The 26,025-nt window shown below is 38.2% G+C and overlaps 1 protein-coding gene across 2 annotated transcripts in view; it reads right to left on the bottom strand.

Moving 5' to 3' along the window:
* The window catches only part of TLK1 (tousled like kinase 1), a 154,345-nt gene that overhangs the window by 24,810 nt on the left and 103,510 nt on the right, over positions 1-26,025 (bottom strand). For both annotated transcript variants that reach the window (XM_006083149.3, XM_023744986.1), the window contains exons 11-12: positions 23,605-23,793; positions 13,175-13,241 (exon numbers count right to left, since the gene is read on the bottom strand). In XM_006083149.3, coding sequence (XP_006083211.2) covers positions 13,175-13,241; positions 23,605-23,793 — 256 coding nt within the window. The remainder of the gene's footprint in view (positions 1-13,174; positions 13,242-23,604; positions 23,794-26,025) is intronic.

Raw genomic sequence — 26,025 nt, 5'->3', positions numbered from 1 at the left:
GGGAGATTTTTAGATATCTACACTAATAAAAGAGAAACATGCAAATTGATGTCGCTCCACTATGCCCACCAGCCAATCAGAGTGACTATGCAAATTAACCCAACAAAGATGGCGGTTAATTTGCATATGCAGACGCAGAGTGAAGACTGAAGACTGAAGAGGCTTGGCTTAGCTGTGGCCGGAGGGGAGAGAAGAAGCCAAGCTTCGCTGCGGCCAGATCAAAGGCCTGGGTCCCGGGTGCTGGAGGAAAACCGGTGCCAGCAGCCAGGGGAAGGAAGCCCTATTGTGCGAATCTTTGTGCAACGGGCTTCTAGTCTATATATATAAAAGGCTAATATGCAAAGTGTCCCCTCGGGAGTTTGACCAGGAGTGAGATTACTTGCTATGACATGTGCTGACCACCAGGGGTGGCACGGAAAGAAGGAAGGCCCGGGCCAGCAGCTGGAAGGCCCTGATCGGCACTGATTGCCAGCCAGGCTTAGGGACCCTACCCGTGCACAGATTTCATGCACCGGGCCTCTAGTACTAAATATTTAACTGAAATTTCCTCATTAAATGTAGCTTCAGTCACACATAGTTCTAATTTTACTGAAAAAGAAAAAGGTAATATCCCAGGAGATTAAACTAAAGATTAATTATAAAAACAGGAAATAGACTAAAAAGCTTTTTGAAACAAATAAACTCAAGCCACAGCTAAGTTGTCTTAACACATTGCGGACCAGTAGTTTTATTGCTAGCTTCACCCAGTGGCCAGATAAGTTTCTACTGAACGAATAAAAAACGTTTTACATAAATGTTTTACATGCCTTAAAATTAAATACCCATTGCATTTTGAAGTTATTTATTACTAGTACATGTTCTTACAAGCTAGTATCTTTTTAAAGTATGATACTTTGTAAAACACTGTATAATATGAAAACATGAGAATTCTCATGATCCATCCACAATGTGTTGATTTAGTCATAAAATAGTAAAAGAAACTGGCAGATAGGAATGTCCATGAGTATGAAAAAAATTCAAATTCATTTACACCACAGAACACAAAAAAAAAGCGGTAAATTTTTTTCTTCATATTACTAATGTTTGCTGCCTTAAAACTTAATTTGATTCTTACACATGTAGGAAGCTACAAAATAGTTGGTAGTCTGGTGGATTTTTAACTGATAAAATAATGAAATGCCTATTAGAACACCAGCTGAAATACTTGTTTTAACTTTATTTGAAATAGTGGTACAGGGATACTATTTATTTCAAGAGTGAATTTACAGAAATTAATTATATATTTATGACTCAATACAATTTGAGATTCAGCTAGCATGCTGATACACATAATTACATATGTTTTATAATTTTTGGTAGCTATACAATGGCAGTAACCAATACCACAAAATAAATATTTTAAAAAGTAAATGTAGGCCTGCCAGTGTAGCTTGGTGGTTGAGCCAAGACCCATGAACCAGGAGGTCACGGTTTGATTCCTGGTCAGGGCACATGCCAGGGTTTCAGGCTTGATCCCCAGTAGGGGGCGTGAAGGAGGCAGCCAATGGATGATTCTTTCTCATCACTGATGTCTTTCTCTCTCTCTCTCTCTCTCTCTCTCTCTCTCTCCCAATCCCTTCCTCTCTCTGAAATCAATAAAAACATAATTAAAAAAAGGTAAATGTCTGTCTGTATCAGTTAAGCAAGCTCTTTTCTCCTCTATAGAACTTGACAAATATTGTCCCATAAAATCTTATACTATAAAAGCATAGGCAAGCTTCATTTCCACTTGAACTGTAAAGTTTACAAGGAAAATAAAAGGTCATAAGCACTGGGGGGGGGGGGGGGGGGGGGCGGGAGAAGAAAGCTGGATCCTTCCTAGGTATTTAAGAGGAAATGTCAAGGGAAGGAACTATAACCAAAAGTCTTATAAACAGACAGACATAAATCCTCCAAAGTCAGTAAAATATATTTACAAACTTCATATTGTAATTTAATATTTATTCCACAATATCTTGGACATTAAAACAAAGTGGAAAAAACAAAGTGGCACATTCTGGAAGATAATTCTGCAACTCGAAGTAATTTCTCTCAAATCCCATAGAGAAAAAGTATACATTTAGTGATCACCCCATACTATTATGGACTGAAGGTTTGTGTTCCCCCCAAATTCATGTTAAGTCCTAACACCCAATGTAATGGCATTTGGAGATGGGCATTTGGGAGGTAATTAGAGTTAGATTAGGTAATGAAGGTGGGATCCTCATGATGGAATTAGTGGCTTTTTTTTTTTAAGTTAATCCTCACCCAAGGATATTTTTCCCATTGATTTTTAGAGAGAGTGGAAGGGAGAAGAGAGAGAAACATTGATGTCAGAGAGACACATAGATTGGTTGCTTCCAGAATGCGCCCGCAAGCGAGGTTCATGCCCTTGACTGGAATCAAACCTGGGACCAATCCAGCTGTGGGATTAGTGGATTTGTAAGAAAGAAGAGAAAGATAATCACTCACCCCCATCCCCACCCCTTCTTTGGGGGAGCACAGGGAAAAGGCCATGTGAGGACTTGAGAAAGCAACTTTCTACAAACCAGGAAGTCTCACCAGAAACTGAATCCTGCCAGACTTTGATCTTGAACTTCCAGCCTTTAGAACTGTGAGAAAATAAGTTTCTGTTGTTTAAGCCACCCCGTCTATGGTATTTTGTTATGGCAGCCCCAGCAGATTAACACACATACTTTTAGGCACAAATACTAGGGCAATACTGCCTAGTACCCTCTCCTTTATAGAAAGGGGCAAGGCCCAATTCTGATCTAGCCTTAGAGTATAATAGTCTAGAATACAGTAGTCTCAGCAACTAATTTATCTTTACTGCAGATAATTTCCAAAGATCTATCCCATAGGCTACACTCTCCTTGGTTGAGATTAACATTAACCTATGAGCTATCCTCAGAATTAAGTTTTCAGAGAGTTAAGGAGAAGCAAGGATGACCCGGGCTCACAACTGATCTAAATTCATTATAGAATAAAATCCTCAAACACTGTCAAAACTAGGCCAGACTACTAAAATAAAAGAGGTAATCTAATCAGTGAGATGACGCCTAGTAAGAATACCACGTAATCCACTAGCTGAGCAGTAAAAGCAGAGGTCTAGAAGAAACAAACAGCATCTCTGGAAAGGAGGAACTGGTCTCCGTAGGCAATTACAGTGTTGAGGGACATGAGTAAGAACGGATTGTATTAAAGAGAGGTAGGTTTAGTGATCACGTACAGTAAAAGGACATGGCTCTCTTCTGTTTCAACAAAAAGAGAATAGACAATTTAACAGTATACACTATAGCTATTTTAACAGGATTTTAAAATAAGCTCTAATATTCTAAATTATATTTAAAAAACCAAGTCATACAAGTTTACAACAGATCTCAATATTGCCTCATTGTTTGAGTAGCCTGCAAAACATACCACTTTCCAAAATTTTTAACTTGAACATTTATATGGAAGGTAAATTTTACAGCAACTTAACTAGAAAGGCTTGTCCTTCGCCAGATGTTTAGCATAGGAATGCTTTCTCTTTATAATCAGAGTCTCTTCTGGCAACTTAATATCCCCTTAGCTCACATTTTAAGCCAAAAATAAATTACAGCCATGTAGAATTATCTGTAAATGCCAGGTTAAAACTGCTAGATGGAATTGGGGTATTTTTGAGCATTTCCCATAATGGCAATTTTTCAAAGAAAGGTGGGGTATATAGACATTAAGCTATAAATGCTTAAAGCGTTATAAAATGCATTTTCACATGTCAAACTGATACATTCCTGAAAAAACTGAATGCACTAGTTTCAACTTCTTTAGCAAATCTTGAATATATATTCCATGTCATTCCCCCCTCCCCCAAAAAACCCAAACAAAAAAACAAAACTCAATTTGAAAGAGCTGCCTTTCTCTAAAGCCAAGATAAGATGGGAAGTTGTTTTGTTGTAATGTTCTCAGCTTGCCTATAATCGATGAGTTTTGCTAAAACAAAAGAAATCATGTGTGGTATATTACGAAAATGGTGGAAGCAAAGAAATGCATATCACTTTGAATAGTCTATTCAACACATAACATTACTTGGTCTAGGAAAACTAGTTCAGAATGAGGTTTCAAAAAGTTTAACACCCAAATCATTTAGTAATGGACACTAGTAATCCCTCAAAAGTTAGCATCTCTAGGTCCTCAAATTAAGTTTCATTACATAACCTACTTATGTCATTCTAAAAGTTTTATCACCAGGAAAGTGAAAGGTAAAATTAACAAAAGGCACTACTTAAAAGCTAATGGAAGTGGCTGTGCAGAAAAGAATTAAGGACCATCTAGACAGCAGGTTTAAATTTGTAGAAATCATATTTGAAACTACTTGCCCGTAGTCCTATTTCTGTTGAGTATGATTGTGTAGACTGAGGAGAAGGGACAAAATTATGAAATTCTTGGGGCAGCGGGGTTCTTTCCTAAGTATAAAAATGTTCCCTCCACTCCCTTCCCTATCTGCTCATTGAGCTGGTTATTACAGGAGCTACTATATCTCCCTCAGGGTGTTTAAATGGCTCAGACAATTATTTTAGAACCTTAATGTTTTCTTCCCTCTGCACTTCATTTCCTTCTTGGGGGGAGAGGGGGCAAGTAACAGTGGGAGTGGTGTTTTATTCTCTCTTTAAATGCATAAATACTTACATTAAAACCCCTAATTGGGAATAATTGTTAAAATGGGCATTGATTTTGTCAATTCCCCCATTCTATTTAAAACCAAACAAAATGCTACCTTAGCAACAGCATCTATATATATAAAAAGCTAATATGCAAAGTGTCCCCTCGGAAGTTTGACCAGGAGACCGGTATTCGATTGCTATGACGTGCGCTGACCACCAGGGGGTGGTGTGGAACGAATGGCTGGCTAGGGCTAGGGACCCCACATGTGAATGAATTTTGTGCACCGGGCCTCCAGTATAAATATAACAATTCAACTGACTAGCAAAATTAAAATGTTTAGAATCTTTAGTACACTTTTGAAACAGAAATTACAGTGACTGTATGGGGTGTGTGTGTGTGTGTGTGTGTGTGTGTGTGTCTGTGTGTGAAATTCCTGATGTAATCACTAACAGGGTGCTAACACAAGCCCTAGCACATACAGGTACAGTGCCTTAGCAGAGTATACTGTAGCCCTTCCCACAGCTTTCTGCTTCCTTTTAACCTTTTTTTTCTGGATTTTTGTGGATTCCATGGAGTGTTTTGTTTTTTAAAGTCTGAAAAGATTTAATGTTTTACACAATAATGGAAAAAGCCCAGTCTTCCAGATTCTACACATATGCACATAAATGACATGGAGTTATAGTTCTGATTAAGAAGTGGCTAATATGACTTTTAAGATTCTTTCCGAATCTCCATTGCCTATACAACTAGATAAATTAATACTGAACACCATGGTTTTATTTTGGTAACAGAACATCTACTACCAAATTAAGAAACACTGAGCCAGGAATATGTCTGCAGGTCTATAATGACAGTTGGAGGGAGAATATAAATACTGGGAGTTTTCCTATCTACAGCCAGTTCCATGTTCTCTCAGCACAGCCATCTCTTACAGAATACTAGTTTTTTAGTGGGAAGTAGTAGGAAGAACAAAGTTTAGAACTGCAATCTGGCACTCTCTTGCCCACGCGTGCCATGAAGTCAGGGCCCCATAACATTCTTCATGGGCTTCACCCTAGTGAAGTGCATTTTTCATACTTACACTGAAAACTATTGCCTACACAGTAGCATCTTGTGTTATATTCTAGAGAAACATAATGTACGATGTGGTTGTGGCGTTAACTGACAGAAGAATTCCCAAAAGATTTCTTCTAGTCATGGTCACAAATATAAAGGTCTACAGATTAACCCCTCTAGCATATTACTGTTCATTACTTTCGTATACTTATTTAAACCTAAAGTGAGCAGAATTGTCACATGTGCAAACTTTTTCTTTGTGGTCATACTAAGGTATGACCACAAAGAGTAAGTCAGATGACAATGGTATTCTAGAAAGAAAGACCAAAGGAGAAATCAAACTTGAAGAATACTTGGGGGTCATTTCACCTAAAATCAATGCCCTGTATTCTCCACTGCTCAAAAGGCTTGTAGACAAATCCATTGTTTTCCATTTCAACTAGTTGCATGGTCCACTGTGAAGGAGTGAGAAAAGTGCTGTGTGCTTGCTCTTGACCTGTAAAGATTTCATCATGGAAGATTAATACTGATGCTGCTGCTGCCTGTTACTGGTTGTTGCTCTTTGCAGGTGCCAATATCGGTCAGAGAACAGGATTTCAGTGGCAGAGTTGTTGCTATACTGTTATCTCTTCAGAACGAAGGCACAAGGAGAGATGAATGCCACATCGCAAGGAGCAAAGGAGAGAGAGAGAGAGAAAGAAATGGTGTCAGGTGGCATGTTGGATGCGATTTTTGTTTTAGTAGAGATTGAGATGACTGCAAATTGTTTATCTGATTCCTTCGGTCTGCAAAGACACATCTGTGTTGGTGCTGATGATTCTTGACTAATCCTGTTTTAATTACAAATTGGTTATGTTTTTCCAAAAAAACTTCTGGCATTTATATTCAGGGCTTACAAATCTCTCTCATTCTCTCTCTCTCTCTCTCTCTCTCTCTCTCTCTCTCTCTCTCTCTCTCTCTCACACACACACACACACACACACACACACCCTAGAACACATACATTAAAGCCAATCCCTATGACACTATTCAATATTGCATTCTGAGATGTCAAATCTTCTACATGCATTCTCTCCAACTAATCAATGTTTAGAATCTAGATGATGACAAAACTAAAAAATAAAGAGCAACACATATCCACATGCTGTTGGAATCACAAATTTGAATAAATAGCAGTGGCAAGACACAGTTATTGGCCCTAATAACTTCCAAAATTCTTATTTTCTTATCATTTTGGGGTATTATAATTGGTAACTTGTAGAGCATCTATTATAAGGAAGATGGATTTTTAGAGATAAAAAATAATAATCCTTGGAAAGCACGCCCACGTAGTTTCTTGAATTCCAGAATAATGTTCTGAAATAGACAAATAACCTAGCAGAACTCCTCAAATTACAAAGACAAATTGCTTTCCAATAACTAGAATTTATCAAAGACTGAAATTAAGACAGAATCAACCATAAAAGCTAACTGGTATATCGTTTGTTAGTTTCCTTAAATCCACAGGTTCCAAATGTAGCGTAAAAAGGATATTTAAGCAGCTTTGCCTCAAAAGAACAATTTTTAAAATATAGGAAATTACTCTCATTATAACTATAAGCTTTTATTAAGTGATAATTGGGAAAATGTGTAAATAATTACTAGTAGCACAAAATTTGTTTTTAAAAAAAATTTAAGGAATGTCTTGGCCGTGTTCTCAGTGGTTAGAGCTCAGAATGAGCCCAAGGGTCCCTCAATTCCTGGTTAAAGCTAAGAGTCAAAGGTAGATGCCTGGGTTGCAGGTTCGTTCTGGCCACAGTCAGGGCGTGCTCAGGGCATGTGGGAAGCAACCAATCAATATGTCTTTTTCACACCGATGTTTCTCTCTCTCCCTCCCTCCCTCTCTCTCTAAAAATCAGTGGAAAAAATATCCTCGGATGAGGACTAACAAAAAACAAAGTTTGGGGAATAATTTGTGTGGTCTCCATATGTTTTATTAGATCAGTTTTTTTTCCTGTTATATCCTTAAACTATATAAAAGATAAAATTATGTTAGAATATGTACACTTTATTTTTTCTTATTTTTATTTTTTTAAATATATTTTATTAATTTTTTACAGAGAGGAAGAGAGAGAGATAGAGAGTTAGAAACATCGATGAGAGAGAAACACCAATCAGCTGCCTCCTGCACACCCCCCATTGGGGATGTGCCCGCAACCCAGGTACATGCCCTTGACCGGAATCGAACCTGGGACCTTTCAGTCCGCAGGCCGATGCTCTATCCACTGAGCCAAACCGGTTTCGGCTAGAATATGCACACTTTAAAAAAAATTGTGTTTTCTGTTGACCTTTAAAAAATAAATTTAGAGTGAAAAGTATATATCAGCTAATAATAAAGCATTCTAGCTGATACAACAAGCTCTAATAGAATACCCAAGGAAAGTAATATGTGAGAGAAAGAGAGTATATGTGTTTGTGAAAAACTTAACTACTCTCCTTTATCTGCGATGAAAATGAAATAGCATGTTTCTGGAAGGAAAAAAAAGTAAACATTCCCACTACTCTAAGAGAGACAGGAAGAATGCTACAGGTGAATTAATTCTTCTGAATACAAAGAATCAACTTGCTGTCCTCTACAACAAAAAGAATGTAGGAATAAAGCCTCTGTGTATTGCCACTGAAATAGGAGAAAGGTTCAAGAGAAAAGGTAAGCTTTTCTGGTTTACTAGTGATATTAATTTAGATAAAGCATATATATGTCTTGGCATTCAAAAAGTTAATATTAATGGTCACTTTAGAATGGTTAAACTTCAAAGTCCATAAAATGTAATATGCGATTTTCCTGAAATGAGAACTTGATTCATGCCTGTATCAGGCACAGTGTGAAAAGAAGTCACTCAGTGAGAGAGCAATGATTTCATAAACTGATAACTAACAATAAATATTAAATAATTCTTGATATATTAAAACAAAGGCGATGCTGTACAGTGATTTTCCTAATCTCAGGAGACAAAACTAATAAGCCAAAAGTAAGATTAAATTTACTATTGGTGGTAACCAAAAATACCTGCTTATTTTAGCCATAGACTTACTTTTAGAGGTTTCTGCTTCACACTCATTCATTATTCTCACATTAACAGCTTTGAACTTATATTTCTAAACCTCTAGAACAGTATAGAATGTGAACTAAACTTTATGATTTATTCAATGATAAACACACATTTTCATATTTGCTTACTTATTCAATTATTCTATTTATGAAATACAATGCACATAAATTATTCATTTCAATACAAAGTCCTTTTAGTCTCATATGTCCAAATGGCATGAGCTTCCTCAAAGGAGGACGTTTTCTTTTTCTGTGCCAACAAATTTAATCTAATAATTTTGTTTTAACTCTAAGTGTTTATTAAAGGGAGAGTGAAAGCAAGATTCAGCCTGGCTAATGCAAGAGTATGCCAGGCTCCAAATCTAAACTCTAAGCCGATACACCACAAGTGAATTCCCATAGGGTTACATGGACATCAAATATTCACAGATCAGATCCAGCCTATGGTAGAAGCTATATAGTTACAAGCTGAGGTACAGTTGATGTCAACTTAATAAACCCAGAAGCACAGGGAGCTGATAAGATAGTGATAACATATTTTTTCTTAAGTCATACTTGTTCTCTCTGTTAAAAGTGTACAATCAGACTTCTTTTTAGAAAACAGAATGACCTATTTTAATGATATATTTTTTTAAATGTGATTTAGAATGCCAGATAACTTATTTTTAAAACATGTAACTTAATGCTTATTATTTTTTAATTATACAACTCAAAAATTAATACCCAGTGGTAAGCAGGGTATTTTTATTTTCATTCTAAGGTGACACTACCTATTCAATTTTGTTCTTTGTATCTATGTACTACTAGCAACTTTCTTTAAAATGGATTCAATTTTTCTCACCCAAAATAGTCTCTCAGAAGAAAATATGAGAATTCAAGACATGAGAGTATGTTCCGGCATTATTAGTTCATTCAGTCTCCCAAAATATCCCATGATGGATGTCAAAGAAAAGTAGTGTTGTAAATTGGTTAAGAAGAAGATAAAGTTAGAAATTTAAAACTGCTCAGTAAATTTGAAAATATAAAAAATAAAACAGGAAAAAGATTAGAGAGGGGACAGTTATTAAAAAGAATAAGTTAAAAAATGGAGAAGTCAAACAATGGGAAAGAGAATAACATAAAAGTTAGATGAAAAGATGTAATATTCTATAATAGTTTAAACTGTTTATGTAATATCTGGACATTTACATATACCTCACTTTAGAAAACAGAAGTATTTCAAAGAAACTGAGTATTTTAAAAGTACCAGGAAAGTTTTAAATATCAACCAACCAAAACCAAAACCAAACCCTCCTCTGAAGCCTTTTAAAAGTGAAGTATTTTTCCTAATACAAATAGGTGATTCCCAATTTAACTGTTTTATAATTTCAGATTTTATAGAACAGGTTTTCATAAAATAAGGTGTAAAATCTCATCATTAGAAAGAGTAATTTGAAGTTTACTATTATATGTGAAAAGAAAAACCCTACAGTTAAAGCTGTACTTATATACTTACCAGAGGCCCGGTGCATGGATTTGTGCACTGGTGGGGTCATTTGGCCTGGCCTGTGGGGATTGGGCCTAAACCGGCTCTCCGATATCCCCTGAGGGGTCCCAGATTTCGAGAGGGCAGTTCTCAGGTGACGCACCCCAGAATTGGGCTTCCTCCTCTCTTCTCCCAATATTATGTGACTTTCTCTGTATCTGTCTCGCTTCTTTCATCTCACTTTACCCTAAGTTTGGTGGTAACTGACGACTTAGAGGCATTTAGCTGCAAAATGCAATTATTTAGCAAATCGGATTTACTTAGCCTGTAATCTAGTCTGTCTAGGGCAGGACCCTGCTCAATGTCAGGCTCTGGCCCAGGCCCTTCCGCCCAGGCAGAGTCTTGTGGCGGGAACCTCCTTCCCACCTGAGCTGCTCCTTCGCCTCCTTCCCTCCCAGGAGGTTGCCTGCTGGCACTACTGTCTGCATGGAAGGAGGAAAGCCACGGCAGGTTTCCCAGCCGAGAGTGGTAGTGGGAAAATTTGCTGCCTCCACTGGAAATCGATATTAAGTGGATGGGCTGGCACGGGGGCCGCAGCCAGTGGGTCCTGCAGGTTTCATCATTTAGCTAATCGCGTTGAAAAGTTCCTGTAAGGGGCAGACCCATGACCTCAGCAATGGGCTAGAGGCCCAGTGAGGAGCCAGACCCAAAGTGGGGAGCCAATGGGCTAGAGGCCTGATGCACAGATTCATGCACTGGTGGGGTCCCTCAGGGGATTGGGCTGAAACCGGCTCTCTGACATCCCCTGAGGGGTCCTGGATTGCGAGAGGGCGGTTCTCAAGTGATGCACCCGGAATAGGTCTCCCTCCTCTCTGGTTCTGGGTGAGTCACCCGAGAACTGCAGCTGCCAAGTCACCACAGCTCGGCAGCTACTGCATTGAACGTCTGCCCCCTGGTGGTCAGTGTACGTCTTAGCTACCAGTCAGATGGTCGCTTAGGCTTTTATATATAGATTGTCCCATTATCATGAAAGGGTGATCAGAAAACAATTGATAAATCTTTATATGGAACATCAAACCCAGGTCTCTCTGAATTTATTATCAAAAAGGCTTAGGTGAGCACTCAAATACTTATATTCATGCTATATTACAAAATCCTCTCTTCCTTCTATAGTCCCATTACAACTCCATCTGTTACAGAGAATAAACTGAAGTTGTCTACTGTATATCCAAAAGCAGGAGAAATAGTCAATAATTACAATAGAAAAGAATAACTAAAAACAAAACAAAACACCCAGAATAAATTTACTGTTCAAGCAGTTTAGGCGGAGACTTTTCTGAGCAGAAGCATGGACAGATATATGGCATAGTAAAAGAACACTAATGCAAATTATCTAGATATACACACATTTATTTATTTATTTATCCTCATAGCCACTGCTCACTGCCCACTGACCTGGAGCCTGGAAGCAGGTCATGCTTTGCTCCCACTTCTGCAAAACGTATCAGAACATGACACATACCCTATTTATAACCTTTTTCTGTTCCCTGTAATTAAATGGCATGGATCTGAAGTATGTTGATGACATTGCAAAAACAAAATAGCATAGCGTGAATAGTAGCTGCTACCAGAATGGGTTTCTCTGTCCTATCTCACCCTACCCTAGGGAGATGACATCCAAGATACTATCTTCAATTAGCTCACTAACTCAATTTCAACTATTATTCAGCCTACTAAAAAACTTTCAGTAACCTGCCCTGGCAGGGTGGTTCAGTCGATTAGAGCATTGTCCCAAACACCAAAAGGTTGGGGGTTCAATCACCTGTTGGGGCACATTAGGGAGGCAACCGATAGATGTTTCTCACACCAATGATTCTCTGCCTCTAAAATCAATTAATAAAACACATATCCTTGGGTGAGGATAAAAAAAAGTTTCAGTAATTTGACAAGCCGAAAACATAATTTAAAAAGCTGGGTTAAAGAAAAAATTTTTTAGCCCTAGCCGGTTTGGTTCAGTGGATAGAGCGTCGGCCTGTGGACTGTAGGGTCCCAGGTTCGATTCCGGTCAAGGGCATGTACCTTGGTTGTGGGGCACATACCCAATGGGGAGTGTGCGGGAGGCAGCTGATCGATGTTTCTAACTCTCTATCCCTCTCCCTTCCTCTCTGTAAAGAATCAATAAAATATATTAAAAGAAAAAAATTTTACATGTCAGTAAAATTGAGGGGGGAAATCTACTGTATTATGTTTTCTTGAAATGGTTTGAACTAAAAATATAAACTGTAAAAACAATGAAGTGATTAGCATGTCAGCTTATAAACAAGTACAAAGCTATACATTATAAAATTTTACTATAACACATAGCACATTTTCCTAAATTATATCACTTTACATTATTACTGATGACTAGGCTTTTCTAAATTTGCCAATGTAACTATTTAATTGAAACATTTAATCAAGCATTCCATAGTTTAAAAGTTAAGCCAAGGAAATAATGTTATTAATTTATAGTATTTCAATTTATTATAAAATGGAGAGAAATAATATGGAATTTTATACTGCATCTTAAAAGTGAAGCTTTTTTTTAAACAAAAAAAATAGTATTTAAGCAAAATAATGTTAAGACTGGAGGTCTGGCCAGGAATCACTACTTCACTACAGGAACAGCATCTCAATGTTTGTAAGTTGACACAAGGTAATGGAATAGAATATTATTTTAATATAGTCAACATAAAAAAGCAAATGTAATGCCATCCTTTTTGATTTTTTTTTTGGCTTGTAAGTTTTTAATTTGGAGACTTTCTCTTCTTTCTTAAGATTTGATTTCTTTAATAAGAAACTTATATAACACAACTCTCCACAACCCCTGATAACAAACAAAACCCAACAGATGTTTCACATACCTTTTTGAGATGTCCTAGTCTAAGTTTGAAAATTTCTTCCTGTTCATGATATTCTGCCAAAGTCAACCTGTCAAAAATAAAATTGATTCTAGATATTAAGAATAATACTTATTATTTCTTATTAACAACCAGCTATGTAAAGTAAAATTAATCCAATGGAAGTAACAAAATGTTGACAACTTTCAACCCAAATATCTAAGGCAAATGTCCTTTAAAATATTCTTCAGAATATATATACTTATAGATGGAACAATGAATTAATATATATGTGGAAACTAAGAACAAAGTAAACTAACAAAACAAAATATAAACAGACTGACAGCTGTCAGAGGGGCAGGGTTTGGGGGGGAGGGGCTCAGTGAAAATGGTGAAGGGATTAGGGAAAAACAACTCATAGACACAGACACTACGGAGAATACCAGAGGGAAAGTGGGGTGGGAAGAGGAAGAAGAGGGTAAAGGGGAATAAATGGTGATGGAAGGAGACCTGATTTGGGGTGGTGACCACACAATACAATACACAGATGATGTATTATAGAATTGTACCCCTGAAATCTATATAATTTCATTAACCAATGTCACCCCCCAAAATGCAATAAAATTAGAGAAAAACAGTGTTGAAGGTATAGACTAGTTTCTTCTTGCTGTTTTTATTATGTGAAATGAGAGATAAATTAAGGGAACAAATGTTCAAAAATAAGGAATCAGGGCTTAATGGCTTAAGAAATTCTCATCCTACCCAAAGTGTGAAATACACTAAAATTGAGGTTCACTATCAGAAAAGCTTCTCTTAATTAAAAAAAAAAAAGGAAAAAAGATTGTGTAGCTGGACAACCTTTTGCTAATATCCCAGAGAGGCCAGAATATTCAGTCACATAGTCTTTAATAAGATGAAGAGTGGTATGTGTGACTCATAGATCCCCTCAGCCTTCTCAGCAGAAGCCAAAAATAGTGATGGAATTATTTAGAAAAGAACTGTGGAAGATCCTCTTGTCTAAATGAATTAATCATTACCTCATACATGGGAGATCTATAAGATTCTTAAGAACCTTATACAGCAGAAACAGTAACAGTTTGGATTTACAAGGACAGAGAGTATATCATATAAGTCTGTCACATCCCAAAAATTCTACAAATAAGAAGCAGGTTGATAAAGCTACTCAGCTACAAATCTATAATAATAAAAGGGTAATATGCCAATTAGACCGGCCGTCATTCTGGATGTCATCCCGGACGAAGCTGGGACCAGAGTGAAGCCCGAGTCTCAGGTGCCAAAGGGAAGCCGGTGCTGGCAGCCAGGGAAAGGAAGGCCTACTCTTGCATGAATTTCGTGCATCAGGCCTCTAGTATATGATAACCTTCATGGAAGACTCAGAATTGTTGTCAAAACTTTGGGTCCAGAAGGCAGAGCCACAAGCCACAAATAATTATTAGCAGACCTTGAAACCAAATCGAGTTTGAGTTTGTCTGATAGATATGAACCTGCTTGGGATCAATGACTCCTTTATTTTTTTGTTTGAGCTGGAAACTGTTATCCTATGTCTGTCCTCACCACTGTATTTTGGAACAAGCCTGTTTCTTTAGGTTCACAGATTAAGAGGAATTGTGTCTCTGGTTGAATTATACACAGACTTACCCATACCAGATTTAGGTAATGAGATTTAGACTGTTTGAGCTGAAGAGATGTAGATGAGATTTTGGATGTTGAGTTGATGCTGTATTGTGGGTGAGGCTTTTGGGTTTGTTGGTATAGGATGAATAGATGAACATATTTTTCATGTGAGAAAGATGTGACTCTTGGGTCAGAGGGAAGACTATGGTAGACAGAAAAATGGCTTCCCAGAGATGCTAAATGCCAAACCTGGAACTTGTGAATGTTACCTTACATAGCAAAGGATTAAATGGAATTAATGGTTGCTAATTAGCTGACCCTAAAATAAGGTGATTATCCTGGATAATAGAGCTATGAGTAAACAAAGCAAAGAAAAAACTTTTAGCTGAAGGAAACTGGAAAAAAGCACAGAAGAGGTAACATCTGAACTTGGTTAAAAAGGAGTAGAAAGAAGCCAGGAAGACGAAACAGCAGGTAGAGGGCCACATTCTCAAAAGCATAGCATGTAGAGATGCAACCAAAAAGAAAACGCATACATACTGCAGATTAAGAAAGTTACCTAACTACTGATTTTTTGCTAAGAGTTTTAATCACAGATCAATGCTGAATATTATCTAATGTTTCTTATTTTGGCATCTGTTAAGATGATCATATAATCTTTCTCTTTATGTGGAAAATTACATTGAAATTTCTAATGTTAAACCAACCTTGCATACCTAAAATAAGTCCACTTGGTCTTGATAGATTACCATTATATATTATATTTTAGGTTGCTAATTATTTAAGATTTTTGCATTTACTTTTTTTAAATGACAGAAGTGTTTTGTTTTTTTTTTAAAAAAAGTGTTTTCTTTTAAATTGATTTTAGAGAGAGAGGAAGGAAGAGGGAGAGAAACATGGATCAGCTGCCTCCTGCCAGCCTCATATTGGGGAATGAACCCACAACCGGCATGTACAATGACCGAGAATCAAACCAGTAACCTTTTGGTGCAGAGGACAATACTCAACCAACTGAGCCATACCAGACAGGGCTTGCATTTACTTCTATAAGTGAAATCAGCCTATAACATTCCTTCCTTGTACAGTCTTAGTTGATCTTGACACCAAGATTTTGTTGGGCTAATAAAATAAAAAATGGAAAATATTTCTGCCTTAGCTGTTCCTCAAAAATGTTTTTAAAACACTGACACTATTTCTTCCTTAAATGAGTAGTAGACTATATAGATGAAGTCATCTGTACTCAGAGTTTTCTTTGATCAATTATTTTAATTACAGATTCAATTTCTTTAATAGTTACAGAACTATTTAAATTTTATTTCTCCTAATGTCAATTTTGTTAAGTTGTATTTTTCTAGAAATTTATCCATTTCAGATTAAAGCCATTTATGTTTTTCTTTAAATATCTTTAGACTCTGTAGAATATTCTTTTTTTCATTCATGATAATGGTTATCTTCACTCTTTTTTTAAAAAAAATCTCATTAGTGTGTGTTTTTTTTTTAACAAACATTCCTTTTTTGGGCTAGATTCTCTGTATTATATGTCTGCTTACTGTTCTTATGTTTCTCCTCTTCCTTCTTGGGCTAATTCTGCTACTCACTTCCTACGTGAAATAGATGCTCAGTATATAAAATTTTAGTTTTTCTTTTTTTTCTATATGTGTATACAAGGCTATAAATATAAATATCCCTGTAGATACTGTTTCAGATTTACCTCACAAATTTTGCTATGTAGCACTTTCACTACCAGTCATCTAAAAATATTTCCTCATTTCCATTTAGACTTTTCCACAATGCTTTTTATTACTGATTTTTAGCTGAATTCTACTATTGTCACAGTACATACTCTATTTCATTCTAATCCTTTAAGTTTCACCCATGAGTCTACCAAACATATAAGGACAAAAAAATTCATTTTATTCAAACTCTTTCAATATTTGAAATTTGTTGAGACTTTCTTTGTGACCTAGCATGGGCGATTTTTATAAAAGTCCACATTTAAAAAGAACATATATTCTGCAGACGTTAGGGGATGTGTCCATTAGGTTACGTTTATTAATCCCACTGAAATTTTCTAGACCCATACTGTTTGTTCTTTTGTATCATTTTATTTTTATCTACATGTTCTATACTAAGAAATGTGTGCGCTGAAATCTCCCATTATGATTTGTGGATCTGTCAATATCTTCTTCACGTACTATCAATTTTTAATTTACCTTAAGTCCATGATATTATGTACATACAAATTTAGAATCACTGTATGTTCCTGGTGATTTGAACCTTTTATAGTTATGAAATAACCACTTTATTTCTTATGAATACATAAAATCAAAACAATTTAAAATATACAGTATTTAACATGGAAAATCCTTTTTGAAAATCCTCACTGGAGAATTTTTTTAAATTGATTTAAGCCCTGGCTCATTTAGCTCAGTGGATAGAGCGTTGGCCTGCAGACTGAAGGGTCCTGGGTTCGATTCCGGTAGGGGGAGTACAGGAGGCAGCCAATCAATGATTCTCTCTGGTCATTGATGGTTCTATCTTTCTCCCTCTCCCTTCCTCTTTGAAATCAATAAAAAATATATATATTTAAAAAAACTGATTTGAGATGGAGAAACATCCATGTAAGATCAAATCCTCAACCTTTTTTTGATATATGGGACAATGCTCCAACCAACTGAGCTTATAATGTACAATTAATGTAAGAAACACTTACACATTATTTATAGATAATATTAGCTATGTGAACTATGTAATAAAACATAGAAACAACTACCTTAAAAACTTGACTGAATCTTGCTGATAGCTGAAACTTAGTTAAGAGCCAGAAATGATGCAAATATTTTACATACATTACCACATACTATCCTTTAACACTACAATGTAGATCAGCGATGGCGAACCTTTTGAGCTCGGCGTGTCAGCATTTTGAAAAACCCTAACTTAACTCTGGTGCCGTGTCACATATAGAAATTTTTTGATATGTGCAACCATAGTAAAACAAAGATTTATATTTTGGATATTTATTTGATATATTTAAATGCCATTTAACAAAGAAAAATCAACCAAAAAAATGAGTTTGCGTGTCACCTCTGACACGCGTCATAGGTTCGCCATCACTGATGTAGATACTTTCATAAGTGAGGAAAGGAAGGCTCTAAAAGGTAAAACAGCTAACAAAAATAACCTGAAAGAGGCAAGGTTAGACTCTCCATCTGCCTGACTATAGGGCTTAAAGTTCTAACAACTACATAGTAGTAACTTCATTTTCTATGTTCATTTCTTCATAGAAAAATCATTAAAGATTCATGTTCTCTATTCTAATTATATTAGACTAGAGGCCCGGTGCACAAAAATTTGTGCACTCGAGGGGGGGGGGGGTCCCTCAGCCGGGCCTGTGCCCTCTCGCAGTCTGGGACCCCTCGGGAGATAATGACCTGCTGGCTTAGGCCTGCTCCCGGGTGGCAGAGGGCAGGCTCAATCCCTAGGTGCAGCCCCTGGTCGGGCTCAGAGCAGGGCTGATTGGGGAGTTGGGGCGCCTCCCCGTCATGCACAGAGCAGGGCGGATCGGGAGGTTGCGGCGCCACCACCTGTCACTCACAGAGCAGGGCCCATCAGGGGGGTTGGGGCTCCATACCCTGTCATGCACAGAGCAGGGCCCATCAGGGGGTTGGGGAGCTCCCCCCTGTCACGCACAGAGCAGGGCCGATCAGGGGGTTGAGGAGCTCCCTCGTCACTCACAGAGTAGGGCCAATAGGGGAGTTGGGGCACCACCCCGTCACACACAGAGCAGGGCGGATCAGGGAGTTGGGGCGCTGCACCCTGTCACACTCAGGGCAGGGCCGATGGGGAGGTTATGGCTCTACCCCATCACACACAGAGCAGGGCCCGTGGGGGGGGGGTTGGGGCGCCGCCCTCTATCACCCACAGAGCAGGGCCGATCAGGGGGTTGGGGCACCGCCACTGTCACACTCAGGCAGGGCGATGGGGAGGTTATGGGCTCTACCCCGTCACACACAGAGCAGGGCCCGTGGGGGGGGGGAGGGGTTGGGGGGCCCCAACCCTGTCAAAAACAGAGCCCCCGGGGGATCAGGGGGGTTGGGGGGCTGCCCCCTCCCGCTGATCCCGGGGGCGGGGAGCGTCTGCCGCTCGCTGATCCATTGCTGGAGGCATATTACCCTTTACTATATAGATAGAGGCCTGTGCCACGGGTGGGGGCCGCCTGTTTGCCCTGAAGGTGTCCTGAATCAGGTGGGGTCCCCACTGGGGTGGCCTGGCCAGCCTGGGTGAGGGGCTGAGGGGCTGAGGGCTTTTTTCAGGCTGGCGGGTGACTGAAGCTCCCAACCGCTCCTTTTTTTCTTTTCTTTTTTTTTATTCTAGGCCAGCTTTAGCTCTGAGGCTTGGCTCCAGCTCTTAGGCCTCGGCTGCTGAAAGCAGGTATCTGGTTTGTTTGAGTTCTATAATTGAAACACTGTTTCAACTTCAGCTCTGAGATCCTGGCTGGCTGAAAGCAGGTTTCTGGGGTTTTGTTTAGCTTCTATATTTGTAACAATGTTTCAAACTGCAAGCTCAGAGGCCGGCAGTGGCAGGCGGGGAATGTTGGAGTCCTCCGTCACTGAAGCAAGCAAGCCTCATGTTCGCTTCAAGCTGCCTGGCTGCTGGCCACCATCTTGGCTGGCAGTTAATTTGCATATCGCCCTGATTAGCCAATGGGAAGGGTAGCGGAGGTACGGCTAATTACCATGTTTCTCTTTTATTAGATAGGATATTCTGCACACAAGGCAAAGCCTACTTCCCACTGAACAATGATTCAAAAGGAGTTTTTAGAAAACAGTTGCAGAGTATGGCTGCGAAAATCAAACTATAATATACATGAATCAAAGTGTTTTGTGGCTTTCCCCTTATTTAAATCTGCTACTGCATAAGAACGTCATCAAATTGCTGTGTAGTACCACTTAATTTGTACTCCAAGAACACATAGCAGCATAACTTCAGGGTTAGTTCTAAGTCAACATATGCAATAAAATGGGATGGAAATGAGACAAGTCTATGATTATTAAACTATAGTTACAGCTGTTACCATCTTGGAAGTAAGCAGGAAGCTAAACACCTGTAGCTAACTAGAAAAAAATGGTTTGTTGAGTAAGAGAAAATGAAAATCAAATGCTTATGTATTATAATTTAGTATTTACCTACCACTTTCCATATGCCAGGAACTGTGCTAGATATTGAGACTATGTATAAAGACAAAATAGTGACATAAATGCTGCAATACAGGCAGGAATGTACAAAAGGTCATGGGCACCTGACTTGATGGGAAGGGGGAAAACTAGGAAAAAAAAAGGTTAGAGAGGGCTTTCTACTGAAATTGGTATCTGAGCCAGGTGTTCAAGGATGAACAGGAAATGAGGTGAAGAAGGGCAAGGACCAGATGCATAAAGGCACAGAAAGCATAGTCCATTTAAAGAACTAAAGGAGTTTAACACAGGATACACAGGGCAGATGTTGGGGAATAAGGACAGAGAGAGAAATAAGAAGGTCTATAGAGGGTCTTCATGAGAGTGAATCTTATCCTGAGGGCCACTGAAGGAAACATACAAGTTACATGATGAGACATAAGAAAACAGTAATTGAGGTTAGAGAGGTCAGAAGGTGCCAGATCAAAAGTATTTTATAAGCTATCTTAATATCATTCAAACAACAGAGAGCTATGTTAGGGTTCTAAAGAAGAGAATAGAAGGATCATAATTTTATCTGGAAAAAAAATGACTGTTTACAACTGAAAATGGATTAGAGGGCAAGATCAAAGTTAAAAGGGGAATGTGTGTGTAAAAAACCCCTCAAAAAACCCACATAAGAGATGGCAATAACTTGAGTTAGAATGGTATCAGTGGGGACTTACATAAATGGGTAGGTACATTTAAGCTACAGAAGAACAACTTGGTGTCTATTAGGGTGGAGTTAAAGCTAACATACACTTTCTTCTATATAACTGCTCGCCTACCCATGGACTCTTTTTTTAAGCAACAAATTTACAAAAAGGAAATCATTTGCTAAATTAAAAAAGATAGCCAAAGGTTTCAATTACGATTTACACAGCCCCCCAAATTAGGAAAGATTTGAAGAAGAAAGTAGATTTTGAGATGGACTTTGAAAGATAAGATTATCAGCACTATTTATTAGTGGGAAATGATAAAAATCTTGATCTAAAATGTTAAGGGTGACAACCAAAATTCTGGCATGTGGCATTGAGAGGATGGCAGCACCATTTACTAACAGAGAGAACACAGAAAAAGGCAAGATGTGTGTGCATGTGCAGTTGGGGAAAGAGAGACTGAAATAGAAAAGATAATAGAAAATACAGTTTGTGTTTTGGATTGTTTTTAGTAAATACAGTTTTGAACAGGCTGCATTAGAAGTTCCTGTGAAACATTTAAGTACCAATAGCAACCAAGCAAAGATATAAATATCCTTCAAGATTGAAATATAAATATTTGATACTCAAGAGAGAAAAGTGGCCTGGAGATAAAAGTTTGTAGCAACATATACATGGTAACTGAAACCCTGAGAGCAGCTAATACTCAAGGAGACTAGGTATTACTCAAGATGTATGATGGCATAGAACAGATCCTTAAAAAACACCTACAATCTTACAAATTGGTAGAGAAAATGATGTCCAGTCCATAACAGAGACCAAGAAGATGTAGCCAAGCAAGTTAAATGAAAATTAGGAGAACAATGTATTTCAAACACTAAGACAATAAAAGTCTTTTAAGAAAAAGTTAAGATGCAACTATATTCAATGCTGCCAAGTTAAAGACTCAAATGTCTATTGCATTTACCATCAAGGAGATAGTTTACAATCTTTAAAAAATTTTCAGTTAAAGGAGAAATCTTCAGGCAGAAGATGTCAAAATATAAAGATGATTGAACATGAAAACTAGAGGGATTTATAACTGAGGGGGAGGTTTTTGTTTTGTTTTCTAAAAGAGAAAAAACAAAAAGTAGAACATGTAAGATAACAAAGGTATCAACAGAACAGGTCCTTGATATAGGAAATGGGATTCAAAGCATAGATAAAACATTATTTTTCAAGAAAGGAGAAAAAATACACCCATAAAAAAACATCAAGCAGGGTGTGTGTGTGTGTATGTATTTTCTACTCACATAAACTTTTGAAAATTGTTGTAGAACAGAAAAATAACTTTATATATACAGTATTATTCCCCTCTTATCCATGGGGGATATGTTCCAAGACCCCCAGTGGATGCCCAATCCACGGACAGTACTGAACCCTGTGCATACTACGTTACTACACTTTTTCTATACATACATACCAATGATAGCTTAATTTATAAATTAGATACAGCAAGAAATTAATAATAAAACAATTATAATATACAGTAATAACAATTATGTGAATGTGCTCTCTCAAAATGCCTTACTGTACTGTACTCACATTTTCACTTAAAGGAAGCACTTTAGGCTTCTCTTTGGCATATCTGAATCACCAGCATCGCTACTCTTATGGTTTGGGGCCATTATTAAGTAAAATAAGGGTTACTTAAACACAAGCATGACATATGATGTTGATCCGATAACCAAGACAGCTAGTAAGTAACTAATGAGCAGGCAGTGGATACAGTGCGGACACACTGGGCAAAGGGATGATGCATATTCCAGGTGGGACAGAGTGGGATGGTGTGAGATTTCAGTACACTACTCAGAATAGCATGCAATTTAAAACTTATAATTTATTTCTGGAATTTTCCATTTAATATTTTGGAACATGGTTGACCATGGGTAACTGAAATTGAGAAAAGCAAAATGCAGATAAGGGAGGATTACTATATATCAACATTTTAACAATGGTGTTCTCTGTGGGACCAGATCATGATCTATATTGTTTTATTATATTCTTCCATATTTTCCAAATTATCCTACCTAATATGCAAATTAACCATCACTCCGTCACAAAGATGGCGTCGCTCAGTCCTCTCAGCCCTGCTGGAATCCCCCAGTCCCAGGGGGGCGGCTGCTGAGAGCGGGCAGCGTGAATGGCCTGGTGGAATGCTTGGTCGTCACCATGGCGATGAGGCAAGCGTTCCACTCCGGCTGTGGAGGGCCTCTGGGTAGCGGGCATGGAGTGGCGGGGGGAGGGGGAAAATGCTTGTGTCGTCGCCCCAGCCGCCCTGGCCACGAGGCAAGCGTTCCGCGCCCGGCTGCAGATGGGCCTCTGGGCCACAGAGAGCCTCTGAGCAGCGGGTGCGGAGTGGCCAGGCCCGCAGAGAGCTACTGGCGCACGGATTCGTGCACAGGGCTACTAGTCTATGATAATCATGTAACTATTTTTTAAAAATGTCTTTGTCCCTTGAATTATAAAGAGTAATTCAGCATTAACGCCAAAAATTTAGAAAACAAAGAAAAGCAAAAGGAGAAAAACAGTACCTATAATCTATTAATGTACTGCTTCCACAGGTTGAGAAAAGGTATGGCAGCTATATATTATTTAAGTTAACATTCTCTTAGAAAAAGGAACATTAATAACTGACCCACTCAGACATGAGGGGGGATTCCAGTCTCTTAGCTACCTAAGTCTCCGTTTTTTAAAGAGGATTAATAAATCTCCACTTACAAAAGTAAAATTCAGGTATTTGGGGCTTATTATTAATTTAAAAGTAAATTTTCAATACTGCTTTCTTTCTGGCCAAAATTATAATTACTACTTAAGTATTAGTTTAATTATAAATAACATCCATTACTAACATTCATGCCCACTGGCTACAATTTTAAAAAAGGAAAATAAAAAATGTGAGACTTACAGTTGCGGTAAGTTTGGTCTAACAAAGGGATCATTTTCTGCGCCATTGACTGCTTTATTTTTCCTCTGTTTTGGTTCAGAGTTGGTAGAGGGTGCCTGAGAATTATTAGCTGTGGGAGGTTTGCGTTTGGCTAGAAGTTTCCTTTGCCTTTCAATATCTTCCCTTTGCTGATTCACCCATTCTTGTTGCCTGTATAAAAATAATTGTAAAAAAACATTAATGTTCCATTACTTTTCACTTAAAAAATGAAAATATATTAATAAACATAAAAGGTCTTAACAAAGATTTGTACCTTTTTGGTCCCTCCCTTGTGAACCAACTGGTACTTACCGCTCAACTGAAACGCCCATTTCTAAATGGGGTATCCATCTGTTAAGCCCCTTAGACTAGGGAAAGATGTGTTGCTATATATATTCTCATGGTATCTACCTACTCCTTTCTAGCAAATATCATTTCTGTAGATACTTGATCAGAATGGTCTGGTTGGACTACATCACTCCATGAGAACAGACACTACATGTATTTTATATCCTACTAGAGGCCTGCTGCATGAATTCGTGCACGGGTGGGGTCCCCTGGCCTGGCTGGCGATTGGGGCCGATTGGGACCGCAGAAGTTGGCCGGCTGGGGAGAGGGGCTGCTGGAGGTTGGCCAGCCTCGGGAGCTTGGCTGTGGGAGCACACTGACCACCAGGGGGCAGCTCCTGCGTTGAGCGTCTGCCACCTGGTGGTCAGTGCACGTCATAGCAACTGGTTGTTCGGTTGCTTAGGCTTTTTTATATATACTAGAGGCCCGGTGCACGAGATTTGTGCACGGGGCGGAGGGTCTCTCAGCCTGGCCTGCACCCTCTTGCAATATGGGACCCCTTAGGGGATGTCCAACTACCGGTTTAGGCCCGAAACCAGCAGTCGGACATCCCTCTCGCAATCCGGGACTGATGGCTCCTAACCACTGTCCTGCCTGCCTGCCTGACCACCCCTAACCGCCCGCCTCTGCCTGCCTGTCTGATCTCCCCTAACCGCTCGTCTGCCTGCCTGATGGCCCCTAACCGCTCGCCTGCCTGCCTGATCGCCCCTAATCGCTTCTGCCCCTGCTGTGGTGGCTTTGTCAGGAAGGACGTCCAGAATGACGTCCGGAAGGTCGTTCAGCTGTCCGGTCTAATTAGCATATTACGCTTTTATAATTATAGATAGATTGTATTCCTAGTGTCCCACATAGGGATTGGTACATACTGGGTATTCAAAAAATACAAAAATTAGCAAAATTAGGTTTTCAGAAGACAAATATAAACTTAAAAATATTATTTTCTAAATTTATCTCTCTTAAAAAATTCTGGGAATGGGCAAGTCATATTTTGAAAGAAAACACAAACTGACCTCAATTATAAGAAATTTAGAAAGAAGAAATTTTGATAATTTAAACAAAGGAAACAAAAAAAATTAGCATGGCTTTGAATAAATGGGCAATTAATAAAACTACAAATTATTACTGCTACCCATTCAAGAATCTAAAGCATACTAATTCTAGAAACTAGTAGATATAAGATCTATGAAAATATAGGCTGGAGATTTTAGCAATTTGACCAGAGCTTTTTAAAACTATCCCATCATATAATACCTTAAGCTTATTCCAATAGTAACCTTGTTCCCTTTGGGGGTCACCTCACCATGCTAACTAAAAACTTTAAAACTATACATAGTAATGATACTTAGTTTTAGAACAAGTCAAATGTTTCAATTCCTTGTTCCCTCACCTACATCAAGCCAGAACTACCGAAGTTCTACTCTGCTGATGAAGAATTGGCTTTACAAGCATTTCCTTTTCCTGTGGTCCTAGCCAGATAGCAATAAAATATAGTAGGAATAAAAGAATCAAGAATCACCTAGGTCAAGCATGTCAGACTCGCGGCCCATGGGCAGCATGTGGACCACAACGAATATTTTTGCGGCCCAGCCAATATAATGAACGGTATGTAAGAAATGTTTTAATAGAAATTTTGTAACTTAATTTTTACAATATCCTGTTATACATAATTATTAATAATGAATTACAACGTTCACTAATGACTGATTTCTATAATCATGTTGCATTCATTTCCCTTACATGGCTTATGTGCAGGCGCACCATTTCTCTCCACTAATACTAGCAGGGAATATTTTAGCAGCCGATTGCCACATCATTAGTCTTGGACTAACTTGTTTGGTGTGTGCAACAGGAAATATTTTGCTTTCGGGCAAGAAAAATAGGTTTATTTGCATTACGCTTATTAATTTGTGCAGTTATTCAGTGTCTGCTAAGTTAATGTTCAAGAAAAAATATTAATTTTTATTAAAATGTTCTATTATTTTATGTTAACGATTATGCATTTATTTCAGCCCTTTGTATTCAGCATGTCTCTATCGAAATAAACCTACATTTCTA

Source organism: Myotis lucifugus, unplaced genomic scaffold, assembly GCF_000147115.1.
Source record: "Myotis lucifugus unplaced genomic scaffold, Myoluc2.0 scaffold_5, whole genome shotgun sequence".
Taxonomy (NCBI): Eukaryota; Metazoa; Chordata; class Mammalia; order Chiroptera; family Vespertilionidae; genus Myotis; species Myotis lucifugus.
The sequence above is the reverse complement of the archived record's forward strand: the minus strand, read 5'-3'. Positions and strand labels throughout refer to the sequence as shown.